Source organism: Kryptolebias marmoratus, linkage group LG6 (genome assembly GCF_001649575.2).
Source record: "Kryptolebias marmoratus isolate JLee-2015 linkage group LG6, ASM164957v2, whole genome shotgun sequence".
In the NCBI taxonomy this organism is placed as follows: domain Eukaryota; kingdom Metazoa; phylum Chordata; class Actinopteri; order Cyprinodontiformes; family Rivulidae; genus Kryptolebias; species Kryptolebias marmoratus.
In genome coordinates, this window is record NC_051435.1 from 5,654,330 (window position 1) to 5,668,151 (window position 13,822).

The window sequence follows — 13,822 nt, forward strand, 5'->3', positions numbered from 1 at the left end:
ATTCAGATACTTAACACTCAGCTATTTCATCTTGCTGTTGTGGTTATTGTTATAAAACATCTATCATTTTCTGTGTTTCAATGGTCGTAAATATGATCGAGCAACGGAGGACCGATCCAATTTCCCAAAAGATTCTGGTCAGGAAAACAAAGTAAAAACCTCCTCACAGTTCCTCCAGCTGACTGTTTATAAATTTACTGGAAAAAGAAGGAAATCCCCTCTTTGGTTGAAATTAGCACACGCCCAAGCACTCACTATGTGGGATGCCTTGAACCCTTTCCTCGTCTCTAGTTCAGGGTGCAGTTTACCTACAGCAGAGAGGGAGACACAGAGAGGGGGGGATCAACTCCCAGAATGTGTCTATTATCCTCCTACACCAATCAAACTGTTGTGTCAGTGTGTTGCCATTGTTTCATCCTGGGTCAGGCTGCTACTGACCATGGCTGCCATATTGATGACTAAGTCAGTTTGGGGCTCTGAGGACAATGGTGCTCTGGAGCCTCCACAAAGCGCCAGGCTAATGCTCCCCTTTCAGCCGGCCTGCTCAGCTGCTGAGTGTGCAAGGCTGCTGGGCAAATGGAGTGGCGCAGGTCCAGGGGGCCCCAGCCCTATAAAAACACAGGCAAGAGTCTCGTCCCCGACATTGATTATACTGGATCTGTCCCACCTCAGTACCGTCTGTAAGTATATCATGTTACCTCATACTTAGCTGCAGGAAAATGCATAGGGGGGGACAGCTGTGTGTACTGGAGTGGAGCTTAACTGGCAAGAAGATGCTCCTTATTTTATATATGAAATGGATGGACAGCTGATTGTTTGGTTTACTGACTACAATATAAAAGCCAATTTGTACTTTTCTTATTGGGGTAGTTAAAAAAAATTCTATATTCCTATTTATTTTAGAAGAATTCAAACATTATAACCTATTAGTGTGCTTGTGTTCTGCAAGTTGATATTGCACAAGCATTTTTCTCCACCTTATGATGTTTTAATTTTACAAAACTGCAAAATAATTCGACCAAATCATAATGAATAACTTTGGAAATTTAAATAAATAAATCTTTCACCCAGACATAAGATTTATGCATTTTTTTTGGCTTCTATTTAGTTTGCTTCTGTATGATTTGCAACATCTCAGGGATGTGTGGCTTCTGACTGAATCACCTGTATAACAAAAATCTCTGCTGAGAAGAAATGGACTATTTAGTGGATTTTACTTTATTTATTATTTAGCTATTTTTTTTACTTTTTGTGCCACCTCATCTATTTGGTTATTCCAGATAATAAAGATTTCATTTGTAATGAAATTACTGAGCAGAAGGTATCTGCTTCAAGACTAGAAGTACTGATAAGTTTTATTTTTCCTGACATTACACCAACCAAATGCATGCAAGCCTTTTTTTTATGGATTTTTTTTTTTTAATTTACTGTTAAATGTTATTTTTCTTTTTCAGAGAGCAAGCCCCAAGGGAGAAGCTGCAACCATGAACACTCAACAGATGGAGCAAATGGGCCAGTTCAGGATCACAGTCTGGGAGGAGGAGAACTTCCAGGGAAAGCGCTGTGAGTTCATGCTGGAATGCCAGAACATCATGGAGAGGGGCTTCAACAAGATCCGCTCCATCAAGGTTGAGAATGGACCGTAAGTCACAAGCATTGGTGTTCTGCTTTTTTATCCAACCACACATACACCTTCAGCCAGCTGGCCCTGCTATCTTCTTTTGCATTCACAGGATGGCTTTCACCTCCTGACCTCTATCTTGATTGGCTGTTATTTTTGCCAGTATAAGATTAGCTTTACCAGGCTCATATGCAAATAATGATAAAGCCAGAATTATTTCATGATATTGAGACAATTAATCCTTTAAAGAAAGTATGTTAAAAGAAGAATTCAGTTATGAGCCACAGGAGTATTAAATATAACACAATTCAAAATTCTCTTGTAAATTTGATTTAATTTGCCTACAAAAGCATGAATAGAAAAGACATGGTTCAGTTCCAAAGAATAATCAAAACCTAGAAAAGAAAGGATAACAAAAACATAAATATACAAATTACAACCTGCTGATTTATTATGTTACTAGTTGGCATGTATCACTTGTGTGTGTGTGTGTTTATGCATCATCCGAGTGTGACCCTGATGTGATATGAGTTGGCTGTGTGCAGCTGCCGTCTGTGAGCCAGAATGGCTGGCTGACTGACTGGCGATCAGATAAAGCACCCTGGGTGCAGCAGGAACGGCAGCGACAGCAGTCCTTAATGTTTGCTTTGTGCCTCCAAGTAACAAAAAAAGCTGTGCTTGGTTTTAACACAGGGTTTATTTAAAGGGGGGTTGTTGGTTATCACAAGATGACAATTTGAAACTAATTTGTTGTTTGCTGAAATATGAGTTTTTCCACTTTTTGGTTGACATTTTTCTCTGTTGTACGGCTTTTTTTTGCATTCATGATTGATTTTTTGTTATCACACTCATTGTTTCCACCCTTATTTCTGTCCTCCAGTTGGGTGGGTTATGAGTACCCAGAGTTTCAGGGACAGCAGTTCATCCTGGAGAAGGGAGACTATCCTCGCTACGAGGCCTGGAGTGGAAACAGCAGCTACAGAACTGAGCACATGCTTTCCTTCAGGCCCATCAAGTGTGCTGTACGTTCTTCTCCTTCCATTCATCCCAGTCGACTTCTCTAAATGCTCCACCTATGTTTGATTCTAACCTACACCTCCTTATCTTTGTTTTTGTCCATCACACCATTTAACCTTACATTTAACCTCTTTATATCAGTAATTTGTCCTAATACATCCCAACTGTGTTCTGTTTTGTTAAAAAGCAGTTCAAAACATTTTAGGGTCTTTGAAGATAACCTTAGTTAAACTTCTTGACGGAATTTGGAGGAAAATTTTCCACTTTCATTTTTACAATATCTTACTAATTGCAGAAGGATATAAACTGACCTCTAATGGCCATGATATTATATATTTTCTTTCTTTTCTCTGCAGAACCACAGTGACAGCAAAGTGACCCTGTACGAGTGTGAGGACTTCCAGGGCCGTAAGTTTGAGATGTGCGATGACTACCCCTCCCTACAGGCAATGGGCTGGTGCAGCAAGGAGGTGCCCTCCATCAAAATCAACTCCGGAGCGTAAGTCACTTATCTTCCTCTCATCTCTCTATCTTTGGTCATTGCTTTAGTGTTTTTCCCTCAGCAGATGTGATTTTATCTCCAGGTTTATTTCCCAAATGTGTCGTTTATCAGTTATTTCAGAGGTCCTGCTGTTGGACAAAGCTTGATGTTAGAGACAAACAGGCAAATGAAGTCTTTAGAAAGACAATCTAGGAAAGCTGAACTCTTACCAGCACATCAACATTTTGTTCAGTGTAAACTGAAATCTTCTGTAATTGCCACAATCAACCTAACCTTGACTTGATCCGTCCTCCCTCTCTGCAGCTGGGTGGCCTACCAGTTCCCTGGTTACCGCGGTTACCAGTACATCCTGGAGAGAGACAGACACCAAGGCGAGTACAGAAACTACAACGAGTACAGCACCCAGGCTCACACCAACCAGGTGCAGTCCATTCGTAGGATCCAGCACTAAGCCTTCGCCCTGCCCACCTGTCCCAACCTGAAAAAAAAAGAAAAAGAAAAAGAAACTAAACGCTTCCTCACCTTGAACCCTGGACAGACCGCTGTCACAGAACAGTAGACGGACAAATTCTTTCTATCACTCTGTGGCTCTGGATGTTTGGATATCTAAGTACATACTTCTACTACCACGCTAAAGCATGTTCTTGAAATAGGAAATAAAGGCTTTTCTTCAAGACTGTTTGTCAGTATTCTTTTTTTTTTCTACAATGACGTTTTTCCACTCCAAATTAAATTAGCAAAATAATGTGAAAGGTCTGAGAAACTGTTACAACTGGCAAGGCTATGCTACAACAAATTCCTTTTGGGGATGACAAAAAGTCTTACCACAGATGTACAAGCATTGAGACATCAGAGCCCCTTTTAGCTTCAGGAATAAGGCTGTTTTCTGAGATAGATTTTGCTTTGTATTTGCTGAAAACATATTTAGCTTTTAGAGAACATACATGGAAAGATTTGATTCTGTTTGGCCTTAGGATGTGTATTACTGTTCTTGTCATATTATGTTCTTATTTCCAATAAACAAGAGCATGAGCTTACTTTGGTTTCTATTATTTGTTTTATGACTCTTCCATATATCCAAGTTTCTAAAAAGAAGTGAAGTGGCACAAATACGAGTACATCATAATAGCTGTCTTGTTAAAAACAGGCAATGACTCTTTTCTTAGACACCTTTGTTTCCCTTTATGTTTTAAAGATGATGCACAGAATTAAAAACAAGAAGAACAATGTACCCAGAAGTATGATTTTTCTTGTTAATGTTAGTTCTTGCAGGCATAAATGCAGGTTTCCTGTCTCAAAATTTGCCCTCAATTGATCTGTTTCTCTATAAGCCTTTAAAATAAGGTCAGCAGAGGTCATCAAAAACAAGATGGTGGATTTATAAAGCTTTTAGCTACTGGTGAACAGTTTATTTTACACCCACTATCAAGGTTCAATATGATACAGCTTCATCAGTTAGTTTGAACCAACTAAAAACACCATTTTTCCCTGAATCTGTCTGTGTGTTCGTGTGCCTGCCTGTTAGCAAAATATCTCTGGAATTGCTTAACATACTTTAAAGAACCTTGCAAAAAATAATAAGTTGATGTGCATCTTCAGCTAATTAACATTTGGAGTCAACCCACAGTCAGCGAACCTTAAAAAACACAAAAATGACTATAAATTTTACAGAATGTGCTCTAACATTGGGTGTGGTAGTAGCTGAGAGTTAGTTACAGCACATAATTCAAGTGCTACTCATTGCACAAGATCTTTGACTAAAACCTTAACAATTGGGGTCAACCTTGTTTGTCTATTGTAAAATTTCTCTTGAAACACTGAACAGATTTTAATGAAACATTCAGGAAATAATCAGGATGAACATCTGATTAATTTCTCGAGCCAACCCAATCAAGGATGGCTGCCACAGCTAACTAATGTTGGAAAACATGAAAATGGCTATAATTCAGTCAATTTTATAGAAAATGTGCAACGCATCGTCTGAGTGTGAGAGCTCATCGCTCATGAGACTTTTAAAATTGCAGAAACACAAAATTCAAAAGAGGTCAGTTTAATTTCTTACTATGATTTTCCTGTAAGTGCTCCCTATGAAACTGTAGTAGCTTACGTTTTGTTTGTTCATTCTAATATAACACCATCATGTTTATCCTAGACACACCAGGATCCTGGAGTGTGTTTACCTCCACACATACACACACACTCTGCTTGTTGGTCCAGGACGTTGGATTCCACGTTTACACACCCAGGAGCCTTCACCGGCCCACTGTCCCACACCCAAAAGTAACAGGATCTTTTGATAAATGTGTAACTGTGCACATACACCTTTCTCAAACATACATTCCTCTACACCCCGATTAAAGCAGCTGCAGGGTGGCTCGCAGACAGAAGTGACACTTGAGACGTGCAGGGAGCTCCATGGCTGCTCACTTCAGTCAGCAAAGGTAAGTTAAGACAAAGGAGACACGAACTTAGGCATGATGACAACTTTTCTTACCAAGGTTACAGAATTGATTGATTTGTTTAGGAAATCCCTGGTACTTGGTAATGTGTAAACTTTTCTACACTTTTACATATTGTTTGACTTGAAATGTGTAAGAATAGCATAGCTTATTAATATTATTTTTTCCATTTTTTATTTGTAGTCTGGATGAGTGATAAGGGAGACTAACTATCAAATACAACAAATGTCCTTAGATTTAATTGATTTTTTATTGAATGTCAGGTAAATTTCAGTGAATTTCTGACTTCACAGGAGATCCTTGGATGTATATTTCCTGCTGTTTTTGTAAAACATCACCAACAGATATAATCTGCCTTCTGAGGCTTGTTTTATGTTGCCTGTGGCTTATATTTGAACACAGGCAGCTAAAGCAAGTCTTGGACGCCACTAACACACCTCGAAGGACCTTTAAAGTAGAAGACAAAGCAACAAAATTGTGTTTGTTCTGGCACAAAACATCTGTCTTGTCTGTGAGGAAGGTGAAGTCCTGATATTCTACAGAACAACCTTGATGAGCAGCATAAAACAAGACATGTACATTATGAATTGTGTCATTTCACGCCACACAATCTGTTTGGGAAACTGCAAGTTTGACAATTGAAGGTCTGTCACATTTTCTTTTCTTCTTATGTGTGTGTGTCTGTGCCTCCATGCATATCTGACCTCAGTCAGGTGACTGATTGTGGAGCTAATTAATCATTAGCAGACCATTTACTTTTAATTTAGTCAACACAAAGAGCAGAGGATAGGATGAGAAAAATGGATCCTCTCAGCTCACACGTTGAAAGGAGATTTGTTCTAAGTTAAATGTACTGTCATCAAATTTGTAAGGTAAAGCATTTTTGTTTTGGAAGTGAATACAGAAGGATGGAAGTGAACATTTGCTTGTTTTTTTTTTCTAGAGACATAAACCCCATGATTGCATCACTTGTCTTTTTAGGCTGTAAAACATTCCTTTCTAAAGGAAGACAGAGAGGAAAAAACAGATAAACATACACTATATGAACCCAGCACAATATTCACATAAGTCACTGTCAGGGTGTTTCATTTTATTTATTTTAGGCACAAAATATGCATGTTCTTGACCTTGTGTTGGCTTGATGGATTTCAGTGTGATGGTAGCAGACAAAGAAAGATGGAAGGAGGAAGACGGATGACAACATACAACAAATATCCTGGAGTCAGAACAGTGGCGTTAAGGTCACAGCAAGTTATGGATGTTTAAGCTGCCTTATAATGGATTCTGTTTGTTTGTGTGTTTGTTGCTTTAAATATTAAAACTTTTCAGTCATGATTTGTCTTTCTTGCATGTGCGCTTTATACAAAACAACTGAACGATCTGTAACCCTGTTGCTAATTTATTTCTGTTTAAAATGTCTAATTATCTGAAATAAAAAACTGGTTTTGTTTCTTTATGATGTCAAATGTTTGGCAATTTTGTCACCGTGAACAAAATACTGATCCAGTTTTAAATCTGCTCAATGCAAAGTATGAAATCACATATATATAGAAAATGTTATGCTGAACTAGATCAGTTGAAAGAGTTTACTCGAGTAGTTTTACTTGCAGTATCTCCAGGTATCTATCTCCAGCAGTCATGTGCGAGAGGAGGGGGACACCTTGGACAAGTCACAAGTCCATCACAGAGACAAGCAGCCATTCACACTCTCACTTACATCTAGGAATAATTTGGAGTTACCAATTAACCTAACATGTATGTTTTTGGTCTGTGGGAGGAAACCAGAGTACTCAGAAGAAACCCAAACATGCATGGGGAGAAGATGCAAACTCCACCCAGAAAGGCCTTAGTTTGGGAGAAAAACCTGCAGCCTTCCTGCAGGGAGGCAGCAGCTCTAACCACTGCTCCACCATGCAGTAGTTTTCCAGATATACTGAATGCAATTCTGAAATTCAGGTACTCTCTCAGTGTAAGCAATTAGTTGACTGATTCTGCTGAAAACCACGTGGAAGATTGAGTCACATCATAGACATGAGGCTGACCGTAGACTGTTTGTAATCAGACAAGTGTAAAATCAAGGGGAAAACATTTAGATGGAAATACGAGTGAATCTTTGTTAAATGTGAAAGAAAAGAGAGCAAACAAGTAAGACAACTGTCAAAAAGCAGTGTTAGCATGCCATAAAGACAGAGCTCCCTATTCAAACACACACTATTTTTGCAAAATGTCTGCTAGAAGAGTAAATTTAATGTTTGACCCATTTTCAGTCATTTTGTCTCTTTCCATAGATTAAAAAAACACATATGATATCCAGATGCAAATTTTGTTGACACAGTTTTAATTTAGGGGCACATTAATGAAATATATGAGCAAAAACATTGTGTGGATTGTTTTTTATTACTTTTTGCAATAAGTACCTTTATTCATCACTAAAGTTGTGATGGCTACAAGATATTCCATAAATCATCAACATTCAGTTTAAAGGAGCAACCTAAACTGCAGCTTCAGTGCAGAACAACAAAGTTCACAGCTTCTAATAATAAAAAAAACAACCGAAAATAAGGATGCATGATGGTGTCAGTGAACAAAAGACGCCATGGTTTTAAAGTTATGACCTCATCGCCCCCCATATTGAGGCCATATAACCTTAAACCCACACAGAGCAGGTTAGGAGGGATGCAATGTTCTTGTTTTCTCTTGCTCACTAAAGCGTGTTTTTTTAAGGTAAATATTCTTCTCCCAACACGAAACAGGTCTTTGGTGTTTGCCCAGAGGTAAAGAGGCGGAAAAGTGAGGAGGATCTGAACTGGTTTCCATGTCAAACACTTCAATTCACCATAGAAACTCAGATCTTAACGCGGAAACTTTATTAAACTGTGATGGCGGATTGATAAGGGCCGAATTTCTATCGGCCTCTTTTTATTGTGGGCACCAGGCGGGCTGACAGAGGTAAATTGCTCTTTTAATTAAAGCAATGCACCAGGGGAAATTGCTGTCTGAATATTGTCTCAGAGATGGGGGCCAGCGACAGTTGCCTGGAAACTTCAATCTGTCCCCCCGCATTTATTCCAGATCACAGTTATGAGATAAAGTTTAATAAAAATCTTTTCCTGCGCCACCAACGAAATGAAATCCAACCCTTTCTGAGCATCCGAACACAATGAGACAAGCCTGCGGAGGAAAGCTCATGTTCAACATGTATCTCTCAGGTTCGTCATTTAGGCACGAATTAGAGAATCGGGCTTTTCAGGGGGAATTTGTTGGCTTTTTGCTGCTTGTCCAGCGGTGATGCTCCGTTTCCAGGGCACAGTATTGTTGAGCCTCTTTTCAATCTGAAAGCCCGTCTGCTCTTTTGTCGGAAATCGGAAATCCTTTTTCCTGGACGCGTTTCCTGGCTCCTTGCAGAGGGGACCGCCAAGACGACACGCTTTACGCGCCGGACTCCGCGCGCACCGGGATCCAATTAGGATTTCAATCAATTTTAGGATTTTATACATTTTATTGTATTTATATATACATTTTGAAAAATAGTAATTGTTATTATCCTATAGACGTTAGAGCATTTTATGTGAGCTTTTATCTTCTGAGGGAATTTACAAAATGCTGACTTATAAAAATGCGCCGCATTCTTTTTGATCTATTCACCTATTCTGCTTTTTGTCATATTTCTTTTTAAATATTTTTGTTATTAGACATCTACATTAGGTATTTTTATATTTGAGATGATTTTTTTTTGTATTATCAGAACAATACTGATCTTAAAAAGGCATTATAGAGACGCTTATGTTTTAATACTCCTGCAATAATTCGGAGAAATGATGTTAACAAAATGTCTGTTTTTATATTTATTTCAGATCCAACAGAAAATCTGTTGAAAGAAACTAAAGGAACATCTTGGGGACCAATAAATACAGGAGTGCAGAAAGGTAAGAGGACGCACAACGACGGAGGGACAAATACAAATCATTTCGGATCAATAATTCTTATGTGACAAAACTTTGTTATAATTTAAAAAAAAGATAAACAATGTTTAGAAAAGAAATAATGAAAAATGGTTACAGTTCAGAGGAAATAAAAAAAGGAATTTAAAAAACAAAACTCTGATCAATAATATCGACAAATTATTCCCCAAAACTGTATTTAATAATTTCTCACAAATTTCCCTCAAAATATTTAATTTCATTTATTTTACTTAATTGTTTACTATATTTATTTAATCACTTGGTTTATGTTTGTGCGTTTTGTCAGATTTATTTGTTTTAGGCCTCATTTTTACAACCCAAACCCCCACTCGCTGCTGTTTTTCACTTCCTATCGCGCCCTAAACCACCTGTTCTTATCTGCAGAAAGAAAGAGGGAAAAAAAGAAAGACAAGAGTTCATTTTTTAAAATAACTTAAGAAAATAAATATTTGTCAATTTTTCAATATTTTAATCATTTTCCATGTTTTGTGGATAAAACGCCACTCAAAGGACAAAATCAATCTGTAACATTTTACATTTCTGGATATATGTCACAAATTCGTTTAATCAAAGATAATTAAAGATAAAATTTGCACTATAATTGTATCAGGTAAACGGATCTTGTTTGTGCAGACTGAAGGACAGGGCAGAGATCATATGAGACGTTTCAGAAACATTTATGGATGGAATAAAACATGAACCATCTGTTCATTAATTTGATCTGATTTTGCGTTTAAACTTTACATAAGAATATCCCCAGTTGTTGCTGATAAATGTGAGATTACTGAAACAGATTTTAACTAATTGTTTGGGCCTAACGTTGGACTCTTTTGTTGCCTCTCAGGCAGCGGGCAGATCCAGCTGTGGCAGTTCCTCCTGGAGCTCCTCTCGGACAGCACCAACGTGTCGTGCATCGCCTGGGAGGGCACCAACGGGGAGTTCAAGCTCATCGACCCGGACGAGGTCGCCCGGCGCTGGGGCGAGCGCAAAAGCAAACCCAACATGAACTACGACAAGCTGAGCCGCGCGCTGCGCTACTACTACGACAAGAACATCATGACCAAAGTCCACGGCAAGAGATACGCCTATAAGTTTGATTTCCACGGCCTGGCGCAGGTGTGCCAGCCGTCCACCACCGAGCAGGCCATCTACAAGTTCCAGGGGAACTTCTCCCCGATCCCCTTCTCCGGGATCTCCAAACTGAACCTGGTGACGCCCGGCGTGGGGCCCTCGGGGTTCTCCTACTGGCCCGGTTCCCCTCCCGCGGCTCTGTATCACAGCCACAACCTGCAGCCTCCGGGGCCCTTTGGCACCGTGTCTCCATCCCACATCAGCTGCGTCAACAACATCAACAGTCTGAGCAACATCAATAACCACTACAACTGACTCACCGAGAACTGAGGGAGGCGGTAAAGTGTCCAGACAGGTTGAAATATCGACTTTATTTCTTGATTTGATTCCCCTCATTGGCACTTTCAGACTAAAGCACCGGTTTATACAGAAACTTACAGGTATAAGATGCGCACTACCTAATTCTTATGGAACATTTATGACATGGTCGTGTAATTTCTGTAACTGTTAGACCTGTGCGCAGAAACACGAAGCGAGAAATCTGTAAAAAATAAACCCGAGCATCTTTATAGAGTTTTAATTTGTAGGTCTTTGAGGTGTGTTTGTCCTCAAACGCAACTAAAGGTTTGATTTTACGCACAGCGGATATAACCCCTTAGGGGCGATATTTTGACAATTTAATTAAATTCATAAACATCCCAAATTGTAAATTTCCCAATTTTAGAAACAGTTTAATCAATTAAATCAAAAATCAATGAACATTTCAAAATAGAGGTTGTGTCTTGAGTGAGGAAAAACAAACAACAAACAAATATTTAAAAAATAAAATAAATAAAAAAAAACGTCACCATATATCAGGATATACCCAAATAAAACAATAAAAGACACGTTTCCTGTTTCTGTGCGTCCCTTACAGGAGCTTTGTTTCACATTCTTGGCTGAATTTGTCACTTTTAGAGCGAATCATCAAGTTCTTCGTGGATCTCTGGCGCCATCCTGTGGTTTTGAATCTGAATTGTACTTTATGCCTGAAACTTTGCCACTTTGTTGATTGTTTGCATGAAAATGAGATTTTAAACGGATGTTTATGAGCGAACTGAAGCTTGATTTACGCGCGATGACATTAAATTTGGTTCAACAGACGCAGAGTTGCATCTATTTTGTGTTAAACAGGCTGAATGATGATATAAACTGGTAATCTCTGTAAATAGGTTTGGATGGAGACAGACTCACAACTGTGCTGCTTTTATTGATTCCATTGTGATTTAAATTACATTAATTTAGCTTCATATTGTGGCTTCAGCAACTGTTTCAATGGAGAAAAAAATCAAGTCAATAAAATCCTGTTTATACGTATATCTTTTGGTTTATGAGAGTTCAAATTAAGCCCAAAGATTAATGGTTTTCTGCTTATTTTGGGTTTTCATTCATATTATCTTTTTTAATTTAAGAGCCAGCAGCTGTCTTTACAGTTTGACTGTAGGCCTTTCTGTCTCTGGATGTGTGTACCTGACACATGGAGGACATTTAATAATTTATTCTGAACTGTTCCAAACATTTCATCTTCTGACTGTTAAAATAACAGCAGCAGAAACTTGTGACTTTATCTGTTGCTGGTTAAAAAGTACAAACACTGCTAATAACTCAGCTGAACAAGAATATAATGACACAAATAGCCTCAGCAGTTCATATATTTTTATGTCATTTATGACAGCTGTTTTTCTTATATCTTTTGACAGTTATATCTAATATGTGAAGTTAGCAATCATCTTTAGATTTTATTTGATTTTTGGAGATTGTCTCAAGATTTTTTACTTGTTTTACAACCCATTGTGTGGTTCTGATCTTAACTACAGAACAACAGAAAGCTTATTATCATTAATATATGGGACTTGGAGCTGGCGCCTCTCTTCAGCAGTCATTGTGTGAGACCCTGCAGGTCACACGTCCATCACATGGATACACAGAGACACAGTCATTCACATTCTCACTCACACCAAGGGGCTATTTAGGTAAAGTTAACCTCACCTAATCTAACGTGCATGTTTTTGGTCAGTGGGAGGAAACCAGAGTATCCAGAGAAAACCCACAGGTGGAAACATGCAAAGCAGACGTAAACTCCTGCATGCAACCTTCTCTGTGTTAGGCAGCAGTGTTTGGACATTCAGATGATCTCAAATGGGATTTCTATTTGATAAAAAACAATATTCCTTTTAATAAGTTCTTTAATTTCTGAGACAAGAAAGTCACATAGATGTCAACTAATTGCTATAAAAAATATGAGATTACTTAATTTCTCTAATGAGATCACTGTATGTTTAAAATATGTTTTTTTACAATCTATAAAAAAAACAGTCACCTAAATGTGAAATTCATGAATGCTGTTGGCCTACATCATTTCATGAGAACAACTTTAACCATATTTAAATTATCATACACTGGCTGGTTGAAAAAAACATTAAAAATAACATTTTTAGGACTAGTTTTAGCTTTAATAGTAGGATTTTTTTTACGGCAGCATAACTTTGAGGAGCTTATCAGTCCTTACTATAAAGGATTTATTTTGTTATAAATAGGTTATTCATGAGTTTGTAAACCCTTTTTAAAGCATTAAAAATCATTTATAAAACAGTTAAAATACACTGTTCATACACTGAAGCCGGCTCACTATTTGGCAAAATTAAAAGCTGTACTTTTTAATAATCTTCATAATTTAAATTTTAATAATCAAACATTTGTCAGTAAGTTACCTGCAAATGCACATTGAGCATTTGTACCACTTCTTTTGGCATATAAAGGTATTTAAGTAAAGAAAAAAGAAACTGAGCAACTATAACAACAACAAATGATACAATTACAGTACCTGAATAATGCAGAACTTGACCTTATTAAATCGTAAAAAAAAATTGCTTATAACACACTTATGGGTAACCTGGTTATAAAGTATTAATTTTTTTTTATATAAAACATGACCCATGTTGGAAACATGGGTCACCAACTTATGCAACTCTACAACTTATATTTCTGTTTGGAGTTGCATTATTTTCTGATTATGGAAGATCTGGACCCCTGCATGAAATTTATCTCACAGCAGGTTAAGGTCTGGATGTTTTGAAGGCCTGTCTGTGTGAAAATAATGATTCTTTACAAACGAACTTGCCCGATCAAGGAAGAAACCCTATCACTGAGT

General features: G+C 37.9%; 2 protein-coding genes and 1 long non-coding RNA gene across 3 annotated transcripts; all 3 read left to right on the forward strand.

The window, feature by feature from the left end:
- The first annotated feature begins 573 nt into the window (after nucleotides 1–573).
- On the forward strand, nucleotides 574–3,816 carry cryba2b (crystallin, beta A2b). The gene is made up of 5 exons (XM_017420617.3): nucleotides 574–680; nucleotides 1,455–1,642; nucleotides 2,502–2,643; nucleotides 2,995–3,137; nucleotides 3,444–3,816. The coding sequence occupies exons 2-5, from the start codon at nucleotides 1,485–1,487 to the stop codon at nucleotides 3,589–3,591; spliced, it is 591 nt and encodes a 196-aa protein (XP_017276106.1). The 5' UTR covers nucleotides 574–680; nucleotides 1,455–1,484; the 3' UTR covers nucleotides 3,592–3,816.
- A 1,741-nt stretch (nucleotides 3,817–5,557) lies between these two features.
- LOC119617079 lies at nucleotides 5,558–7,065 on the forward strand. The gene is made up of 2 exons (XR_005233256.1): nucleotides 5,558–6,243; nucleotides 6,752–7,065. It is a non-coding gene; the product is annotated as an uncharacterized LOC119617079 (long non-coding RNA).
- Nucleotides 7,066–8,683: 1,618 nt separating this feature from the next.
- Nucleotides 8,684–11,979, forward strand: fev (FEV transcription factor, ETS family member). The gene is made up of 3 exons (XM_017420671.3): nucleotides 8,684–8,808; nucleotides 9,454–9,525; nucleotides 10,406–11,979. The coding sequence occupies exons 1-3, from the start codon at nucleotides 8,760–8,762 to the stop codon at nucleotides 10,945–10,947; spliced, it is 663 nt and encodes a 220-aa protein (XP_017276160.1). The 5' UTR covers nucleotides 8,684–8,759; the 3' UTR covers nucleotides 10,948–11,979.
- The last annotated feature ends 1,843 nt before the right edge of the window (nucleotides 11,980–13,822 follow it).